General features: G+C 33.5%; 2 protein-coding genes across 5 annotated transcripts; one reads left to right on the forward strand and one right to left on the reverse strand.

The window, feature by feature from the left end:
* The first annotated feature begins 206 nt into the window (after nt 1-206).
* On the forward strand, nt 207-6,696 carry LOC100811457 (protein SPA1-RELATED 3). Of its 3 annotated transcripts, none has more exons than XM_006592849.4 (8): nt 207-606; nt 955-2,078; nt 2,240-2,397; nt 3,231-4,176; nt 4,247-4,393; nt 4,526-4,837; nt 5,952-6,011; nt 6,095-6,696. In XM_006592849.4, the coding sequence occupies exons 2-8, from the start codon at nt 1,170-1,172 to the stop codon at nt 6,284-6,286; spliced, it is 2,724 nt and encodes a 907-aa protein (XP_006592912.1). In that variant the 5' UTR covers nt 207-606; nt 955-1,169; the 3' UTR covers nt 6,287-6,696. The 3 variants fall into 3 exon arrangements, with proteins under 3 accessions (XP_006592912.1, XP_003539598.2, XP_006592913.1); XM_003539550.5 differs by having other exon boundaries at nt 997-2,078; XM_006592850.3 differs by lacking the exons at nt 5,952-6,011; nt 6,095-6,696 and having other exon boundaries at nt 4,247-4,440; nt 4,526-4,668.
* Nucleotides 6,697-9,911: 3,215 nt separating this feature from the next.
* On the reverse strand, nt 9,912-13,402 carry LOC100792706 (beta-glucuronosyltransferase GlcAT14A). 2 transcript variants are annotated; one of them, XM_014765085.3, is made up of 5 exons: nt 13,140-13,402; nt 11,753-12,481; nt 11,558-11,612; nt 11,351-11,466; nt 9,912-10,698 (listed from the first exon to the last, which is right to left on the reverse strand). In XM_014765085.3, exons 2-5 carry the CDS (start codon nt 12,321-12,323, stop codon nt 10,199-10,201), a joined length of 1,242 nt encoding a protein of 413 aa, XP_014620571.1. In that variant the 5' UTR covers nt 12,324-12,481; nt 13,140-13,402; the 3' UTR covers nt 9,912-10,198. The 2 variants fall into 2 exon arrangements, with proteins under 2 accessions (XP_014620571.1, XP_003540464.1); XM_003540416.5 differs by having other exon boundaries at nt 11,558-11,633; nt 13,140-13,395.
* Nucleotides 13,403-13,902: the final 500 nt, after the last annotated feature.

Consider the following 13,902-nt stretch of genomic DNA (forward strand, 5'->3'; position numbering starts at 1 on the left):
TTGTTAACAGAATCTTAATAAAATACTATATGTGTGCGTTACTTTTTGGAAATTTCAAACATGGCCCACGAGTTATAGAAATTTAATAATTCTCTCTCTCCTTCAACCCTTTGAGGCCATGGTGGTGCCACGTATAACATAGAGGGAAGATAACGAAGATGAAGAGGAAATAAATGCCCCTTCCTCAAGGCTTTATAAGTTACTATAGCTCTAAGGGTAACAAAATTAAATTAACAAAATTGATACCAAATGAGGAAACAAAAGGAGAGGCTCCTAAGAGTAGAGTATGCAAAATACGGCAGAGTTTACTTTGGTTAACTCAAACGATTCTTGATTTTTTTATATTCCAAAATTAGTTTTTTATATTACTATAATTGTTTGTGTGGGGGAGGTTTTTGTTTGTTCTGTACTTTTGTTTTTATTTTTATTTTTATTGTGTTCTTTTTCTTTTTTTCTTCTGATTTTCCTATAATAAGAGAAATGTTGGGAATTTATGAGGCTGTGGAGCTTCAGTGTGCTTGTGTGTGCAACTAGAAAGTTTTTGCTGTGTGGCTCTGTTGTGAGGTTGGCCTAGCTGAAACAGGAGATCCTCCTATGGTGACACTGGTACATCTCTCTCTCTCTCTCTCTCTTTTTCTATCTCTTCTTCTTTCTCTCTTGTCTCTCTGTCTCTATTACATGTGTCTCTCTATCTATCTGCTCATTTATTAACTCTGATGGGTGGGTGGTGGGAAATTCTGATCAATTTGGATAAAGTTCGGTACTTTTTTTGGAGGGTCTATGTTTGTTTTTCCTAGTGTTGGACTTGAGAAAACTTTAACCTTTGTAGATGTACTGTTTATTTTTGTTGGCTTGGTTTGGTTTGCTGAATTTTAATATACCCCTTTTAAAAAGTTTGCCTTTTTTTTTAATTCTTTTTAAATTTATATTGGTTTATTTTTTTTGTATATGAAGGGATAGATTGCATACTGAAGAGTTTGTGAATCCATGGTGCAGACCTAACAGGAAGTTGTGATCGTGTTCGGTGTGAAAAAAAGGTTGAGAGGTTGATCTTGATTGATATTGGAGTCTGTGCTTTTTCTTGAGTTAATGAAATGAGTTTGAGTTATAACGGTGATGGTGGAGGTGCAAGGGTGTGAGGCAAGTTGGAGGAGGACCACAGTTTTTGGATGTGTTGTTTTACTTGGCCTACATGCAATTCTAGCTGGGTGAAGATGGAGGGTTCTTCTGGGTCTGCTTTTCACAATTCTGGCAGTTCTAGGGCCTTGAATAGTTCCGGAGTCTCAGATAGGAATCAAAGGGTTCATTGTCCTCAAAGGAACCCCTTTTCGGGTGAGGCATCACAGGATTCGGGGTTTAGAAAGGAAAGGGATAGGGTTCTGTTGGCTCAAGGTGGTCAGCCTAAAAATTTGGGTGGCGGGTTTTCGGGGTTGTGTGAGGATGAGGTGGAGGTTGACCCCTTTTTCTGTGCTGTAGAATGGGGTGATATTAGCTTGAGGCAATGGTTGGATAAACCTGAACGATCGGTGGATGCCTTTGAATGCTTGCACATATTTAGGCAAATAGTAGAGATCGTTAGTGTAGCACATTCTCAAGGAGTTGTAGTTCACAATGTGAGGCCTTCCTGCTTCGTCATGTCATCTTTCAACCATATCTCGTTTATTGAATCAGCATCTTGTTCAGATACTGGATCGGATTCTTTAGGAGATGGAATGAACAACCAAGGCGGTGAGGTTAAAACTCCAACATCTCTCTGTCCCCATGATATGCATCAGCAGAGTTTGGGAAGTGAAGATTTTATGCCCATCAAGACTTCAACCACCCCTGCTCGGTCAGATTCTAGTTGCATGCTGTCGAGTGCCGTGTATGCAGCTCGTGCATCATTGATAGAAGAAACAGAAGAAAATAAAATGAAAGATAGGAGAAAGGATGAAGAAGTAGAAGGAAAGAAGCAATCATTTCCAATGAAACAGATACTACTAATGGAGATGAGTTGGTACACTAGTCCTGAAGAGGGTGCTGGTGAATCTAGTTCTTGTGCTTCAGACGTTTATCGATTGGGGGTTCTCCTTTTTGAGGTTCGTAACAGAAATTGTTCAATTCTGAAGTTCTTATATTTTAATAGGGTACTTGGTATACTTTATCTTATATTTTTTGTTACAAAGGAAGTAAGATATAGTGTTGGAAGACCCTATTTACATTTTGATGTACTCTAATTTGATTACCTTACATGTTGCAGCTATTTTGTCCGCTCAGCTCAAGAGAAGAAAAGAGTAGAACCATGTCTAGCCTTAGACACAGAGTTCTTCCTCCACAGTTACTTCTAAAGTGGCCTAAAGAAGCTTCATTTTGCTTATGGTTACTGCATCCTGACCCTAAGAGTCGTCCAACACTTGGGTAATTATCTTCATCACATGGTTTTTACTTTTTGCTTATTACATATCCAAATTGTTTGTGACATGTCCCATTTACCTGCCATCTGAATGCCTGGTTTTCTTTTCCCTTTTTGTTTTCTATTTTTTCAATTCATGAGATGTTAAAAAGTTTCGATTCTGCTAATTGGCAATTTATTTCAAATTAGGTCCTTAGAAGCTGATTTTACGTTAAGTTTCCTGATTATTTAAGCTTCAAGATGTATGATCTACTTATCTCTTGGATACAAAGCTCACTATGAAGTGCTATTTGAGAAACTAATTAGATAGGTTCGTAAATAATATAAGATAAACTTGAACATAATCATGTGATAACTTTTACACTAATTTTGCTCTGTTGGCTTGTATCAGTTTTGTTTATAAGTTTTCTATATGATATTTTTGCTGAAGGTGGTCGGTAATAAATCATTTGCCAAAACAAATATGACAATATTGGATAAAATTTGCTGACTTGTTGAAATATGTTTAGGAATTTCTATGCTAAATAAGAGTTTTTAATACTTCTATCTTTAAGCATTCATGGGAACTTGAGGCTTCAGTTGGCTTTTGTGTCATAGGAAGACTCAGCAAATCCTTGCACCATATGCTAAATTGATACATTTAGTGTTTGCAAAATTTATACTGTTTTATCCTCGTTCTCTGTTATGAGTTATGTTTCTTAATTTTTTTCATCTGAGCAGATTCCATAGAGTTATATAATATAGTAGCTAAGAATCAAGTGCCTGACTGATCAAACCATTTTTAATCCTGTAATAAACATTACACATTTTTTAAACCATTTGTTTACTTGCCTAGCAGGGAGTTGTTGCAGAGCGAGTTCCTTAATGAACAGAGAGATGATACGGAAGAACGTGAAGCAGCGATAGAGCTGAGACAAAGGATAGAGGATCAGGAGTTGTTGTTAGAGTTCCTTTTGTTACTTCAACAGAGAAAACAGGAAGTTGCTGAGAAGTTGCAACATACTGTCTCTTTTCTGTGTTCAGATATTGAAGAAGTGACCAAGCAGCACGTTAGATTTAAAGAGATTACTGGTGCTGAACTGGGGAGTGATGAGCGTTCAGCATCAAGTTTCCCATCCATGACATTTGTTGATAGTGAGGATTCTGCTTTTCTAGGGACTAGAAAACGAGTCAGACTAGGGATGGATGTTAAAAACATTGAGGAATGTGACGATGATGTAGGGGATGATCAGAAAAGTAACGGAAGTTTTCTTTCAAAAAGTTCACGACTAATGAAGAACTTTAAGAAACTTGAGTCAGCTTACTTTTTAACACGATGTAGACCAGCCTATTCCTCTGGGAAACTGGCGGTTAGACATCCACCTGTAACAAGTGATGGTAGAGGGTCTGTTGTCGTGACTGAAAGAAGTTGCATCAATGACTTGAAATCTAAAGAGCAGTGCAGGGAGGGTGCAAGTGCTTGGATAAATCCTTTTCTTGAGGGTTTGTGCAAGTATTTATCATTCAGTAAGCTAAAGGTTAAGGCTGACCTAAAGCAAGGAGATCTTTTGCATTCTTCCAACCTAGTATGCTCACTCAGCTTTGATCGTGATGGAGAATTTTTCGCTACCGCGGGTGTGAATAAGAAAATTAAAGTGTTTGAATGTGATTCAATAATAAATGAGGATCGTGATATCCACTATCCAGTTGTGGAGATGGCTAGCAGGTCAAAGTTAAGCAGTATATGTTGGAATACATACATCAAAAGTCAAATTGCTTCAAGCAACTTTGAAGGTGTTGTACAGGTAAGTCGATTGCCATCAATAAATTGTTTATGGTATGTATAGCAGTATTGTAACTTCTCTTCTTATTCAGTTATGGGATGTGACAAGAAGTCAAGTAATCTCTGAAATGAGGGAGCACGAGCGGCGGGTGTGGTCCATTGATTTCTCATCAGCAGACCCAACAATGTTGGCAAGTGGGAGCGATGACGGTTCTGTCAAGCTATGGAGTATCAATCAGGCAATTCCATTTTTGCACTTGGTGGAATGTCAGCTTTGAAACTAAACGTACTGCAGTCATCTGTTGCATGTTTTATGTATATTATGCGGGATGTATAATGAGTTGTTTCTCTCACCTGGGATGTTTCTGCAGGGAGTTAGTGTTGGTACCATCAAAACCAAGGCAAATGTTTGCTGCGTTCAGTTCCCCCTGGATTCTGCTCGTTTCCTTGCTTTTGGTTCAGCAGATCACCGAATATATTACTATGATCTTCGCAACCTTAAAATGCCACTTTGTACTTTAGTTGGACATAACAAGACTGTGAGCTACATCAAGTTTGTAGACACTGTGAACCTTGTCTCTGCTTCCACAGATAACACTTTGAAGCTTTGGGATTTGTCTACATGTGCATCTCGAGTTATAGACTCACCGATTCAATCATTCACTGGTCACGCGAATGTTAAGGTATATCTGCAGACAAAAGTAACTTGTGTCTTCACTGCCATGAGTTTTTAGTTATATTTGCCCAAGGGTTTGTTTTATTATGGTCAGCCATATGTTGAGGATAAATAAGTAGGCGTTTTTATCAACCAACCCCCCGCCACCAAAAAAAGAAGGCAAGATTACTTATAGCCAAATATATAACTATTGTCATATTTTAGGCAATGAGCCTGATACCACTTTTGTGTGTGTGTGCAAGAGTCTCCCACCCCCAAATTAATGTTTCTCTCAGTGAATGGAGTTTATAGTGACAGCTGTGTGATAATTTAGACTGCCTGATTCCTAATCTTGTTTGTGGGTAAAAATAAAATGTATCCAGTGCATAAGTATAAAACTTCTTTTTTGGTCATTATGTTGTAATATAAAACGAGGCATTTGAGTAATGATTCCCTCATCCACCCAAACAGTAGCCCCATTACACACCTCTCATTTATCTCCTCCTCCAAGCTCTTTTGGGTGTTTATACCTAAGAGGTTTGAACCAGTCTTTTTCGTTAGCTTTTAACGTAGTCAGGAGCCATCATCCAATTCAATATTTACAGAGAGTTGGAAAATAAATGTTAGACATTTTAATCCTTTGAAACAACATGATGAATTATTAAGGATGATAGCATTAGAATCTTTGGCTCCTTTGCAATTTCGCTCTACAACAATGCCTGTTCAGTGTTCATGGTCTAGTGGCATTCACTGTGTCCTTTTCTGTTAATAGCTACTTCTGCATTAATCCTTGTTCACGGTGTAGCATATCTTGTTCTCTAAGTTTGAGATCCATATTCTGTTCAATTTTTTTTTATTGGCAAAAATATATTAAGGTTAAGGTACCAGAAGTACCATAAAAATTACAAAGACAGACCGAAGGTTATTGTGTATTTATATGTCTGCTGATACAAATACTTAATAACCAATGATACCAAGGGATCCCTTCCAACGGAGATTACAACCAACTCCAGAACAAAAGATAGCAATAACAAAAAATTAAGCTCATTTATTATCAATTTCCAAACATTTTTATGTAAGCCATTTTTCAATTTTGAGGAACCATAGAATATCCTGCTGATGCATCTTCCTTTGTCTTGCAGAACTTTGTGGGGTTATCAGTATCTGATGGTTACATTGCCACTGGTTCAGAGACAAATGAGGTATTTCACATGTCCTTTTCTATCAGTTTTCTTTTCCTATTGATTTTACATTACTACTGAAGGTAACCTTCTGTGTGGATTAGGTGTTCATATACCACAAGGCCTTCCCCATGCCAGCATTGTCATTCAAGTTTCAGAACACAGACCCTCTTTCTGGCAACGAAGTGGACGATGCTGTGCAGTTCGTGTCCTCAGTCTGTTGGCACGGCCAGTCATCGTCCACCTTGCTCGCTGCAAATTCCACAGGGAATGTCAAAATTCTGGAGATGGTTTAAGTTGTTGGCCTCTACACAGCAATCTACTACAAAATGATACATTGTTTGCTGAGCATGAGGTGACAGAACCTATGCTTAAGATTAGCTTCTGTTGCCACTGAATGCTTTACAAAGGGGTATATAGATTCCTTGATTATTATTTGTAAGTTGTAACATAACAAATTTTTGCATTAGTAGTTCATAGCGGAAGCAGTTAAAGAGAAGAGTGAGATTGATCACGTGGAAAACCAAAAAAGGTCCTGTAGATAGTGTCACATGGAAAAAAGTGAAGGTCACAACAATCTATATCAGATTATTATCACGGTTATGATCCATATTCAATTTGATAGTTACATTCACCTAGTGGAAGCTACTCTTTTTGTGTAGAATTCAATAATATCTACAGATAAAAATCTATTGCATTTTCTAAAGTATCTATTGTTTTTAATGTGCTAAGTTGGTGCAAGCTTTGATGAATTGAATGTCCTGTATCATGTGGATTGTGGAACGTGACACATTAAATGCCTTTTATTATGCTCGATTGTGGCATATCAAATATGACTATGTAAATCTTGGCCAAAGATTATGGATGGCTAAATTTTTTAGTTTAAATATTATTGAATAAATTGTTAGTGTTTAATAGCTATATTCCCATTTTCTCCATTGACTTTTATACCCGTGGACTAGTTATTTTAATTTTTAACGCTAATGGGTTTGTAATCTACTGTATATAAATAAAAATAAGAAAATTTTGTAATATGGGATGAAGTCACATGTTAATTTTATATTTATTTTCTTCAAAATAATAAATGTATAATAAATACAATAAATATTATTTTTATTCATTTATAATAGTTATCTTTTAAATAGTTACATTAATTATAATATATTTGTTTCAGTCAAATTAATAAAAATTATTGTAACTAAATTTATGCACTAACTATTATATGAATTTAATTTTTATTTTATTTTCTCATATAAGTTTTATTTTGTATATATTTTAGTTCAACAATAATATGATAAATTATTGTATCCTTTATAGTGATTATTATAGATTAATTATACAAAATTATTTAATATATTCTTTTTACTATACTAAAATTTAGATATGGTAAATGAAAATTATACAATATTTTATCATTAATAAAATATATTCTTCGGTTCCATGAATATTTTATTGAAATTTAATCACGAAAAGACATTATTTTATTTATTTTAATAAAGTTTCATGTCTTATGACATTTATTCACAAAAAGTATTTAATGAATAAGTTATTTTTGGAACTAATTTAATTTAAAATATAATTAATCATAATAAAACTAAAAACAAAAAATTTACATACGTAAATGACTTAATATATTTATCTCATCTAATTTATTTTTTCCTTCAATCCCAACCAAAATTAGATGAAATTTTTTTAATAACATTTTTAGATGATGTTTAAAGTTTAAAAAAGTAAATTAAATAAAAATTATTGTAATTAAACAATTTCATTCAATTGTTGTTATCTCAAATTGAAATACAAACTACATAAAAAATAAACTAAATTAATTTTTTTTTAAAAGAAAGTAAAACAAGAACATGTAAAACATCACCAAAAAGTGAAAAGAGATCTTATCTAGAATAACACTATAAATAATAATATATTTTTTTTGGAACATGTGTGCTAGTATGTATATAAAAATATGTTTAAATATTTATTGACATATTTATTAAAATTTAAATTAGATAATTAATAATATATTAAAAATTTAAAATAATATAAAAATTATTTGTATAAATTATAAAATATGAATTTAATGTATGTGCAAGTCACGGGACAATTAGTTTTTATGTAACGTTGAAATCATGGGAATTTAAATATTGAAGGAGGAAAATGAGAAATTAAATATTTATATTTTGAAAATTACAAAATATATGGATTGATGCGATAGATGTGCTACAAAATATACAATTCTAACTTTTACTAACACTAATCAGACTCCTAATAAGTCTATGTTTTACAAAACCAAACCGGATTAGTCGCATTGGTGGTTGGACCGAAAAATTGGTGAAATGGTCAAATATTTGCTCTAAATAAATCACAAAACTGGCTATAAGAAAATCAGTTAAAATTTTTTGTTCACAACGTGTTAGTGAAAACTATTTTATAAAATGTTGATATGACTTTTCTTCATTTAAAAAATTGAAAAATTAATCTAAGATGTTTGCCATTTTCTTTTTCTTTTTTATTTATTTTAGATGTACACTTATATTATCAATAGATATTGTTGTGCATTGTTGAAATTTAGACCTAAGTATAATTTCAATTTTTTTTTTTAAAAAACTAGACCTAAGTATCATAATATATTTGATTTGGATATTCAAGTGTACTTTGAATGTTAAAAAAAACCTTCAAAATTATATTTTTCTTTGTATTTTTAGTGTAATAAACTTTAAATATTAATTTATCTATCATGCATTATTTAACTCATATTATTGTGTTATTAATATCAATCCAACTACAACTAAACTATTAAACCTTGAAATATGTCTTGCTTTGGTATTGTTTTTGTTTTTTAACCCTCCCATTCATCATGACAAATTCATCATGACAAAAGAATTTCTGACTAATCTAGAATTTCGTCGAGAGTTAAATAAAATCTGATCAAGAATTGTTTTCGCAAATGATCAAACTTGATATTATCTGAACTATTCAATCTTAACATCAGCACATTAACCACTTATGTTTAAACACTTGGTTATTTTGAACTTGTTTTTTAAAGATGGCTAATAATTCATATAAATAAGAAAATAAATAATAAACTATGAAAACTAATCTTATGAATTAGCCTAGATATTTCAAATCATTCTAAAACATAATTTAGATATTATTGGATTATTTTATTTTATATATATTATGACAATCTTGCAATATTAGTAGAAAATTGGTAGTGAGATTAGTATTTGCGTGTATTCAAAGGTACTACCTACATTGGGTTAGCGTTTTATTGTTTTTCTTGCAACGTTGTACAGTGAGAGAAATGAACATTTACTCTTAAACTATAGGTTACTTGAAGGAATATTAGTGGCATGTATTAAACTCCAATTTCATTATATTGACTAAAAAACACAGTCAATTTCCTTCTAAGTGTGAAAGTGAATTTTCTTTCTTTCCACTGCCGTTTTTGGCACGCGTTTTCCTCAATAAACCCAGCACACGCATCAAACTAGATACTTGTTTTTATGTCAAAAATCATACAAGGCTAACACACGTTTTTTTTTTTGTCTGCTGTAACAAGAAACTTGATATCCATGACGTACCAGAATTTATAAGCAAAGAGAACGAATACGATTGTGCTTGTTACCTAATAGTACCTACGTTCCTTCGGCCACAAATCTTTTCCAAATTGATGAAACAAGTCAAATATATATAATTGCCACAGAACTAGAGAAAACTAACAAATATGTATAAATCCAGATATGTATAATCCACTGAAATATTGATCATGATAAATAAATATCTAGCAGAGTTTTTGGCTGATTGAGCCTAGCATTTAAATATTTAATTATCCAAATTCTGTTGTCCATCAAAAAGATGGTGGCTCATGAAACATGAAGTAACAAAAAGCATAAACAAAAATGTATAGAATTTCCGGGATCATGATGTTGCTAAAAAATTGTGTTACCTCTATTGGTAAAAAGGACCTACAAAAAGAAAGATGACCCTCATGCCATCTTTGGTACTTCACATAGAGGCAACTAACTATAGCTAAGTTAATAAATATCTGGGTTTGATTTGCTATATATTATGAATGAGGTGCAATTGCACTCTAACCTCAAAAAGTTTTCTCCCTTCAAGTAGATGCTGGAATACTAATGTATCTGGTTATAAGAATAACCTTCATCTATCCAACTCTTCCATTTCCAACCACAAAAAGTTCCCAACGGAATCTATTTACACTGATCCTCACCAGATTTAGCCTTCAAAGTTAGCCCCGCGACAAGGCGATGAAGCCTTTGAGATCCCGGACCAGGTTTGAGTTTATAAATGTTCCCAATCTCGGAGCATTTGGGTCTGCCGGTGCACCAACCACCGAGTGGAAATAGTCCATTTCTCTTGCGGAGAATCATTTTATCAATCCAATCCAAGGCTGGATCATCTTGCTTAAATTTTCTTGCAAAGGCAGCACCACTTTCAACCATTTTGTCTGTGTCGTTGATGTTAAGGACGTGAGGGTGCTGTTTAGGAGGGACATCCCAGGCAATGTAATGCAAGTCACTATTGACAAGGGTTTTAGCCCATTCTGGCGCATTGCATGCAACAGTCTGGAAGTAGCCTTCAGGGGAAGACAGAAAATTAGTGTAGTACATGAGAAGGGTCCTTGGCAGATTGTCCCATCCCCATACAATATATTCAACAAAGTCGTGTGATAATACCGTCCATGCTGAACCTGCAATGTAGGTACGATAATTCAACAAAAATCATCACAAAGCAAAGTAAATAGAGTAAATGGTATATGCACTAACAGTGTATGGGACTTTTAAATAGAGTAAATTGTGTAGGGCTTTTAAGTTGTCAACCAATAAAAAATTATCATGTATTTATAAATTTGTCGACTTTTAGAATAACTACCTTGAAAGTCATCCCTAACATGATTTTAGATTGGTTGACAGTATAAAAATTCTTTATACTGTCAATGAATAGATTTTAAACTAAATAAAATAACAATGAAAGTGGGGAAATGATGGTAAGCCATAAATCAGTCATTTGGCAATTGGTGTGTATTAGAAGGAGAATTATTTGATTCATGGTTTAAGATTGACTAATCTTCACTTCCCCACCCTAAAGGGGGAAAAACAATTTTTCTTAGTTCAAAAGCCCGAAAGGAAAATCTTTCGTGAACCAAGCACATTTTACTGATTGTAAGAACTTATGTTTTTTGAAAATACACAAGCATATATTTTAATTCTACCCTAAGAAGCTATGTCCTAGGTGAAAATTAAATGAACCACATAACTTAATGAGATATCAGACCCAAGGTAATATTATCTTATCAACAACAACCCAGAAAAAGAAATAAAGCTAGGAAGGAGAACACTAACCAGTGAATAATTTAAATGCTGTTGGCAAAGGTCTCTTTGGATTGACCCAAAATACATCAGATTTGGTTGACATGTAAAGCCCAGGGTCTACAATTAAAGGCATTGCTCGTTTATCACTGCATCATATGTCATGGGGGAGGGGACAATTCATTAATTATATGTCAAGGATTACTTATATCAGGTGAAAAAAGAGAAGAAAAAACTTACAACTTCCACCCTAACCGACTTGTGTGCTCAATGAAGTTAAGGCCTCTATCTAAATCTGAAAAAGTATATAGCAGATCTGCAGAATTATAAACTCACATTATTCTAAAAATAATTGAGCAGAACAAGTTGTAATATTAAAAAGTTGGAATCAGAACAAATACTAATAGAAACAATGACATAGGATAATAAACTAACCATCCTGTGTCACAAGAGGATAGTCTGAAGCACTAAGATTAATAAACCAATCCCAGTCTTTACTTCTCTTGAGAAGAATGGCACAAGCATGAAGAGTATTAGCAACCATCGTTGGTCCTCGGTAAGTGACCATGTTAGCCTTTGTGATTACAAAAACGTTTCCAACCTCAGCGAAGACATGTTGTCTTTCAATTCTATGTGCAATCTCCATCCTTTCCTCAAGCGGCGACTCAAGGTCCATATGAACAACATAATGGTTTAGGGGATGATAAAGTGCATGAAGGGTTCTCCAAAGCTTTTCCAAATCACCTTTGGAGCCTGAAATCAAATAAGCGAAACGAGGAAGCACAGGCCTAGCCGGCGCTGGAGCAGGAGAAGCCTTCCTCTCCACAAAACCCGGCTCAGTTTGGTTTGGGCGTAAATGAGATGGGAGAAAGAAAAACAGTGAATTGATGGAGTGAATTGAAGAGACAAGATCCATGTTGAAGGATGAGACTAGTAAGAGCATGCATATGGCAAAACACACTATGAAAGGATATAACCATTTCTTCTCTACGTTTAAGAACCCCATAACTGAGAACTATCATGGATAGTGATACTTCACATTCTAGATTCCATCAATAACTAAAACACAATTTGCCAATTCACCATCAAACAGCCACTACAAAACACATATATTTGGCATCTTCTTCGTATATCTTCTCAACAATCTCTGCCTCTGAATAGTGTCTGTTGAATCAAAATCAAATATTGTATATCTTCTCAACAATCTCTGCCTCTGAATAGTGTCTGTTGAATCAAAATCAAATATTGTATTCAACAAAAATTTTATAATTCTCTTGTGGGAATATTCTAATTATTTAATAAACGAAGGAATCACAGTTCCGTAATCAAACGGATTAAGCATCAATAAATAAACCAAAACTAGAAGATACGCATCTAAGCATGTCTAGCGAAACGAGACCAACCTAAGCATAAAAAATCGAAAAAAAAAAGTGCCACAGAATATTAAAAGCATTAAACAACAACAGATTTTGTTCTTGACAATGACGAGCTAAGAAGAAAAGGAGGTAAAAAAAAGAATAACGAATGGTGGAACAAAATTGATTATCATAACACAATAGCTAGAAAAACAACGATCTAGAACAAATCGGTGAATTGGTTGGGATTAAATCAAGGTAGATTTTAGCTCAAACAATGGTCTATATATTTTTATCTCTAACTGTTGTTTAAAAACATTAATACAATATTATCATCGAAAGAAACAACATAAAAAAAAAATAACTGAAAAAAAAGGAGAAAACCCGGATAAAAAAAATTCACTAATTCAATTTTTTTACGACCCTAGAGACAGCAGAAACACAAGAACAAAGAGAAAGGAAACCACCTGCATCTGCATGACAAAGAACAATAGAACACGAGCTGAAAGATAAGCTTAACTCAAATAAAACTGTTTAGTGTTAATCAGAATTATGCAGATCACACTAATGAATTTTACTGCAGAAATAAAACGAGGGACACGCCAGTTTGTGATGTTGTGATGGAGGACGTGTCCACGTCTAAGAAACACATAAGAGAGAGACTGAGAGAGTGAGGATCTAAAATGTTGAACACATAATAGTGAATAATGAATAAGAGAAGAGAAAAATGAGTTTTTATTTTATTTTTATTGGGTGACTTGTTCAAAATCTCTACGTGTCAGACAAAGCGGTTCCATTTCTTTTTGGACCTTTTGCCTATATATAATCAATTTAGAATAATGTTGTAATGTAAGTGTGTTGTTGGATGGTAGTAGCTGCTAATTATTAATTCAGTTATAAATTGTATTTTTTTTTTGAGTTATACTGGTAATAGATACTCATAATTTTTGTCAAAAAAATAGGTACTCATAATTAAACTTTTCTAGTAATTTCATTTGATTTAATATTTAATATAAAAAAATATTTCTTTCATGCCAGGCCGTGTAGGCAAGCAACTAATCTTGTGTATATATATGCGGTTTTATTCATAAAATATAGAGCAAATTTCATGAGTTTCCAGGTTAAAGTTTATTGTACTTGCACTCTTTTCATATTTTCACCCTACAAAATATTTCCTAATTTTTTAAAGTTCATTAAACCCGCACCCTCTACGCTGTAACGAAATTGTTT

This window comes from Glycine max, chromosome 12, assembly GCF_000004515.6.
Source record: "Glycine max cultivar Williams 82 chromosome 12, Glycine_max_v4.0, whole genome shotgun sequence".
NCBI classification, from domain to species: Eukaryota; Viridiplantae; Streptophyta; class Magnoliopsida; order Fabales; family Fabaceae; genus Glycine; species Glycine max.

Bases quoted from the DNA above. Each gene is read 5' to 3' on its own strand.
- LOC100792706 (XM_003540416.5), bottom strand. From the start codon at position 12,323: ATGGGGTTCTTAAACGTAGAGAAGAAATGGTTATATCCTTTCATAGTG. The intron at 11,634-11,752 runs GTTAGTTTATTA...ATAATTCTGCAG, and splicing joins TCCTCTTGTGACACAGGATG to ATCTGCTATATACTTTTTCA. The intron at 11,467-11,557 runs GTAAGTTTTTTC...CATATGATGCAG, and splicing joins AGTCGGTTAGGGTGGAAGTT to TGATAAACGAGCAATGCCTT.
- LOC100811457 (XM_006592849.4), top strand. From the start codon at position 1,170: ATGTGTTGTTTTACTTGGCCTACATGCAATTCTAGCTGGGTGAAGATG. The intron at 4,394-4,525 runs GCAATTCCATTT...ATGTTTCTGCAG, and splicing joins AGCTATGGAGTATCAATCAG to GGAGTTAGTGTTGGTACCAT. The intron at 6,012-6,094 runs GTATTTCACATG...TGTGTGGATTAG, and splicing joins CTGGTTCAGAGACAAATGAG to GTGTTCATATACCACAAGGC.